The sequence below is a fragment of the Papilio xuthus genome, unplaced genomic scaffold, assembly GCF_000836235.2.
Source record: "Papilio xuthus unplaced genomic scaffold, Pxut_1.1 DF829567.1, whole genome shotgun sequence".
Lineage (NCBI taxonomy): Eukaryota > Metazoa > Arthropoda > Insecta > Lepidoptera > Papilionidae > Papilio > Papilio xuthus.
Genome location: NW_013529082.1, coordinates 252,219 through 258,986, shown reverse-complemented (window position 1 = coordinate 258,986; position 6,768 = coordinate 252,219). Strand labels below are relative to the sequence as shown.

At 37.3% G+C, this 6,768-nt stretch overlaps 2 protein-coding genes across 2 annotated transcripts; one reads left to right on the top strand and one right to left on the bottom strand.

Annotated features, from left to right (window-relative positions):
• The first annotated feature begins 456 nt into the window (after positions 1 to 456).
• LOC106117506 (uncharacterized) lies at positions 457 to 760 on the top strand. Its single transcript, XM_013311858.1, has 2 exons — positions 457 to 599; positions 673 to 760. Exons 1-2 carry the CDS (start codon positions 466 to 468, stop codon positions 740 to 742), a joined length of 204 nt encoding a protein of 67 aa, XP_013167312.1. The 5' UTR covers positions 457 to 465; the 3' UTR covers positions 743 to 760.
• A 399-nt stretch (positions 761 to 1,159) lies between these two features.
• LOC106117164 (synaptic vesicle glycoprotein 2A) lies at positions 1,160 to 6,762 on the bottom strand. The gene is made up of 10 exons (XM_013311302.1): positions 6,606 to 6,762; positions 3,978 to 4,178; positions 3,617 to 3,779; positions 3,269 to 3,450; positions 2,950 to 3,134; positions 2,725 to 2,876; positions 2,395 to 2,604; positions 2,071 to 2,256; positions 1,723 to 1,850; positions 1,160 to 1,315 (listed from the first exon to the last, which is right to left on the bottom strand). The coding sequence occupies exons 1-10, from the start codon at positions 6,718 to 6,720 to the stop codon at positions 1,260 to 1,262; spliced, it is 1,578 nt and encodes a 525-aa protein (XP_013166756.1). The 5' UTR covers positions 6,721 to 6,762; the 3' UTR covers positions 1,160 to 1,259.
• Between the last annotated feature and the right edge of the window lie 6 nt (positions 6,763 to 6,768).

The following is a 6,768-nucleotide window of genomic DNA, read 5'->3' as shown; positions in this document are numbered from 1 at the left end:
GTCACAGTCCGTAATTAATTCTCTTAGTTTTCATAATTTGAGAAAGATCTGCCAATGTTTAGATATGTTAAAGGAAATAGTGCAATGCGTCGATATAAAATAGATAGATAATAAAGCGGATAAAACAAACTGTGCCTTTTGTATTCAAAATTAATGAATACGACTCAAAATTTTCTAGGGTATCTGTCAATTTCACTGGACGGTTTTAGGAGTGGTTGTATATACAATTATGTAAGAGAAAGCTCGAATTTAAGGGGGTTTTAGACAAAGTGATTTGACAATAAGATGTATCATTCTAGTCCTTTTGTGAACATTTCTAGCTTTGTCTTTACGACGTGGGCCGGGCCGCGCGGACTTGCTCCATATACATACATTGTATGGAGAACAATATAGTACCTGCTATACTATAACTATCAAATCCGTCAAAATTATGTTAAAAAAAAGATATATAAATATATAGCATTTATGTTGAATGATTGGGAAAAGTCGCTGATTCAACAACATATCCGAAAACAAAACATAATTTATTGTTATTTAAAATATTGTTTAAACTTTTGTATAACTTCTCAGCAAGTACATAATTTTGATAGAAAAATAGTAAATTGAGTTTTGAAAATGTTTGTATCAATGACAAAATGTTCGTTCATTTATTCTTAATTTATTATATTTAGTTAAGAACAAAATAATTTTGATTTGTATATCCGATGAATTGAAAATTCTAACAATGATTTATACTTCATAATATTCAATATGTAATTGCTAAATGAAATTCATGTATACAATTATACACCGTTTAATTAAATGTGAATACATATTTTAAACAAATCTTTGTTAAGATAAATAATATATCTTAAATCTTTCATACACAAAGTTACCATAGACAATTGATTTATTTCTTAAAAACGAAGATAGATAAAAAAAAACAAAATTAATAAAATTTATACCAATAGCAACATTGTTTAAAATATGTTGAAAGCAACTCTTTTTTATTGTAACACAATGTTATGTAGGTAGCGACCGTTCTCCAAGAATCGCCGGTTTATTGTTAAGTTGTGAATGACTGAGATGGATGAGATTAGGTTATGAATAAATTATAAATAAAGAAGAGAATATTTTTAAAAAATTATGTCGTTTTTATTCACCCTATCTTTTTATTACACATAGCAATTATACTTTATACAAATTATTTACAAAAAAACATTGTCTTGACATATATTTTTATACTTGAATGCACTCTGTGTGTGAATCCTAAAGCGCTTTTACTCCAGTTTCTTGAGCGTAGTATTTGGGACAAGGAAGCATCCAAAACCGCACGCTGAAAATAGAATACAAATAAAATCGTTTTCCTAAGCGCCATCTGGTGGTCACATTACATTAAACCTATTTTTATCCATTAAGTTTTATTTCTAGCAATTCGAATGGATAGTTTTGAAGCGAAAAAAAATATTTTTAAAGAATTAGATAATATTAGTTGACATAAATTTTTGAATTTAAAATGCGAAAAACTACAAAAGTAAGTTTTTTTTAATAAAAATAAGCGCCATCTATTAAAACATTTTGAATTTAAATGAGATAGACATTAAACTTGGTAGTTTTGCTATAGATTACTAGATGTCGCTTTAGCTAAGTGGTAAATACCACCACAGTAAAATCTCACTTTATAAATAGCAAAAAGTATTTATTAAGGTAGATTTTACAGTGGCTTTCAGAATTTTATTTTACCAGCTAAAACGGCAGCTATTGTAATGAAAGGTGGAAGACAGCCGTAGTCCACGAGCGCTGGAAATATGACAGTTCCAGCTATGGTGCCCAGGCGACCGCTCATCAGAAATGTAGCCATCGCCATTACCCTGAAAAGAATATTGTATTACTAATAAAATAATTTACAAAGAAAAAATTAAATACTGCTTAGATGTTCAACTTAACTTTATTATAAAATAAACCCCCAGCAGAAATCAAAGCAAAAGTCCAAACTTACCGTAAGTTAAGTAAGTTATTTTTCTTAATACTATGACGATTTCATGCTAAGTTGGCCAAACCAAGTAAATTATTCAAAGCATCAAACCTCACCTCAATGAGGTTGGAAAGAGATCAACATTGATACTGGAGAGCGAGGCGCCGCAGAGCGCGGTGAACGATAATGCTGCGGTGACCATGGCTACCACCGCAGCGGCGCCCGAGCCCAGCACCGGCAGCAGCGCGATGATCCCCGCGCTCACCACGCCGCACAGGCCCGCAACCACCTTCTTACCGCATCTGAAGTGTTGGAAATGCTTATATACAATGTAGGTGTTTATAATAATAAGATAATCTCATTGCATCTGGAACTGTATCATAAAACAAGTCAGAAATTACCCATACATAGGCTATATATAAGTTGAGAGTATAGCACACCGATTAACGAGAGCACCGCCGATGCTGTACGTAAGCACGGAGCCCGCGCCCACCATAGCGCTCTGCAGGTAGGTGAGCATATCTGGCTGCAGCGGCGCACAGGGCCCTGTACTGGCCGGCCCCGGCGCCAGAGCTGAGCACAACGAGCCGTTCTCCTCGGACCCTATCATGGCCGCCAGCTGAGGGTACCACAACCGGATCGTGTTGGACCTGAGAGTAATAAGGATAAGGTTGGCAAAAGTAATGAAGAGAAATACAATCATATTGGATAAACAAAAGAATCATTTTTCACACCTAAGAAGTAAATGCTAGTAAGTAATTTCAATGTACCCGAACATGCATCCCATGTGTATCGTGCACATTAACAGCAGCCAGGGCGCATGTGGGGGGCGGAAGAGGGGTGCCAGTTGTGCCGCCCCGCCCCGCAGTGCCGCTACCCCGCGCCCTTGCTCTTGCGACCTCTCCTCTACAAGTCGTGTCACCTAGAAGTCACACTGCTTTTGTTAAAGAACAGAAATTTCTGTTTTTACTTCACTATGCTTTCGTAGAACTTACTGGAAATTGCTCCTTCGATTTCCCGGTATTCATCTTGTATATCTTTCTGAAGACCTCCAGAGCCTCGGCGTTGCGGCCCCGGGACATTAGGAACTTGGGGCTCTCGGGCAGGCAGAGGAAAGCCAGGCCCGTCAGCAGCGGCACCAGTGCTGTCGCCAGCAGGAATAGATTCCACGAGTGGATCACTGACGGATCACATACTGTGTGTTAGCTTCACAAAATATACTACGCTGTCAAGATACATAGTTTAAACATATTGAAAGATGAAATTTTATATTAAGATGGATTTTTTGGAGAATGCCGCATCGCATGTACTGACCGAAGGTCCCATTGAAGAGATGGAAGTCCCAGGTGTGTGTAAGCATGGCCCAGGCGAGCAGTGGCAGTGTGGTATTAGCGATCGTGTAGAACAGGCTGGTCAGCAGGATGACGCGCGCGCGCAGCTCCGTGCGGTGGAGCTCAGCTATGTACGAGATCAGCACCGCAAATGGACCGTTAAATCTGTCACATAGTTTTTACTAATTACGGGACATCGCCAAGCAATTCCCTTACAGTGCCTCCCTAAGGTTATACAGAGAAATCGATAGCTAGATGGCGCTGTTTGTACTTTTTTACTACCCCCAAAAAAACTTAAGATGTTTCATTTCACTATTTTATAGTAACTCACAAAAATCCACTGGCGAATCTCGTAATAAGCAGCATGGTGAAGTTCTGGCTCATGGCGGCTGCGATCTCAAAGAGTCCGGAGCAGAAGAAACCCCAGGCTAGGATCTGGCGACGGCCCAGCGTGTCCGACAGGAAGCCCCACACCAGTGCCGACGATATCATGCCTGGACAATAAATATCTCTTGTTTTCCTTCTATTCAATTCTTGGTGAAACTGGTGACATTTAAATTCTGTAACTGACAGCGAAAAGTAAATCTTTTTTCCTATCTTCCTACTCAATATAAATATTTTTTGGGAAAGTTTATGGCTATTTAAATGACATTAATACGGTTAATAGCTCCTAAAAATAAAAATGAAGTGACCTCCGTATGTAATTGCGTTGACAGTGCCCATATCCAACAGGCTAAGGTTCATATCACACTGAGCGCGCGTGAAGATGTAAGACACAGAGCTGGTGACAGACACAGCACTCCAGAAGGCGGGTAGTGTGCAAAGCAGCAATGCGATGTTGAATCCACCATAACCAGTCGCCGCGATCGCCTCCTCGAAGTCTGCCGCTGGTTCTGCAAGTCATACAATCAGATATGATAGAATAGCAAATGTGTTATTCCACTTTTAGTGACTTTTTGGTTGCGGATTTAAAGATCATAATAAGATTGATATTATTTTCTGGAAGTGTAAAGCGGAGAGGTGTGGTCTCCCCCCAGACAGATATGTCTTGGTGGATTTTTGCCACGCTGTGGTGCTTTTGAATTTTTCAGTTTAGAGTTAGGGTTTTTATTATAAACATATTAACAAAGATAAATCTTTAAGCGAATACTAATTAAAGTTTTAAATGTCTGCGAATATATAAAGTGTGACGCAAAATGCGCATTCCATATTATTTGTGCCGGTGATTATATCTTCAAATATTTATTGGCTTTTAAATGCAGATGTTGAGTTTACCGTCTGGAGCGCGCTAAAAATATATGGACCGTCGACAAAGGTACCCCAGGTGTGCGGTAGGCGTAGTGCTATGTGTAGACAAAAACAAGCTTAAACTCTTTAACCTAATTCTACTATAACAGATAGAAATATTAAAAACTATGCCACTTTGTTAGATAACAAGAGAAAACTATATTTTTTATATAAATCCCGAACAAAAACAAATTTGCTAATCCTGAAACTCGCATAAAATCGTAACGATACGATTTTTTTTAACGGGCGTGAAATAATTGGGACGCAGCAATAGCAGGCTATAAATTAGAGTTCATAGTCAATTAAAAGCTTTGACGCACTTTTCCCTACGAACAGCGGCGTACTTCTCAGTTTTACAATGGAGACAAGGTCGCACATTTCGTCAACTATAAATACCGCGCGGTACAAACATACGATAAATTGTTATAATGGTGATGTGCCATTTCATTCTAGATGTACAAGCTCTGACAATATAGCAAAATAACCAATAGCTCCTGATGAATTTGCAGTCTTATTACTATGGAAATAAATTGATAAATATAACAAAAGCTCCACAAAGAAATTCAATTATTGTCGATAAAAATTTTGTTGCAGTATTAGGGGCTATGGTTTCCATGATCTTACTTTTCCCTATGCTTTTTAGTCACTAGTTGACTACGTTATATATAAGCAAATATATCACTTATCAGAATAACTATACTAATAAAAATACCACTGTATCAATTGATATTTAGCTTGGGACTTTCTCGGTAGTAAGCAACAAGCAAGACTAGACATAAAACCAAAGACAAATCAAATTAAAGACCAGAGACTGGAGACCACGAGATTCGCACTGGCCTCGTGTAGGCCCAATGACATGACACCCAGGCTCGCTGCAGTGTTGGCCGCAGTCCAAAGCCTCGCGTGGCCCCAGACCAGACCGCGCTGAGACGTATTTTGTTTTCATCTCGTTATTATTCTTGGAATGCTTTTGCTTCGATTCGGGAATACAGTGAGGGATAAATCGCACGATCGAGAGAAATTTGTGACGCATTTAATGGTCAGTGCTGAACAAACAAATACTGCTTGGTCATTTCAATTTTCGATCCCATTATAAAAATTTAGTTAAAATATATAAGTAAAAATTTCCAATGAATTTTCAATTACCTCGCCTATCTAGTACATACAATGTTATGTTCGTAAAACCATGTCAAAAGAAAGCTACCACCGCGCATACCTATTTAAAATACTGTGTTTAGTAAGAAGTATTTTTCTCTGCCGTAAAGTAACGAGTAACGTTGTTATTCTTAGATACAAATTTTGTTCAGGATGTTTTTGTTTTTCAAACATTAACGTATGGGGGAAATTAATAACAAAGTTAAACTTCGACAAGGAAAACCCGAAAATTAAGAATATTTCTTCTTTACAAATATGCTTTCTTAGGAAAATAAGAAAATACTGTCTTTAAATATTGATTAAACCGAATATTAATTATTGTTGAAAGTTCGGTTCAAACATTTAACCAATTTTATTAAACATTATTGTAATAATTTCGGTTAGCATATTTACTTACATAAAGTGTATACAAAATGACAGACAAGTTGATTCAGTATGTTGTCCTAGGAAGCGATACCGGCTTAGGCTGAACAAATATCTGCTAGTGAGTGAGATGACGTCACAGACTCGCATGACGTCACCGCACAGTCGCAACAATGAGATCGGGAAACTATCACACAATTCAATTACTTTGTACACGACTATTTAATTTCATAGACATCGCTTTACGCTAAGTATGTGATAATATTTGAATGTTATAGACTAAAGTATGAATAACCTAAATTTTATGACATATGCAACGCGTCCTAACTTCGTTATTAGTTGATTTAAAATTAGTGCAGAAAAAAAAAATATTTTTTGGACTATTCAAAAATAGGAAAGCAGTTGTTGTGTCTATGTCTAGAAATTAACAATTCTTATTCCTTATTTTAAAGACGTAAATTGATGAAAAAATTTGAATGAATTGTCCACTTTTTTAGAAACTATAAAACACTTACCTTGTGCCATCTTTTCTAAATTCGTAGAAGACAGCCCGGTGACTTTGAATAGATGGTCATGTGGTATCTCCTCACTTGCGGCGGGGGCCTGCGCTTCACTCCTGGTAGTCACCATCTCTAAGGATCAAGGTCACCAGCCTCCACAACCAGACAATATGTAACT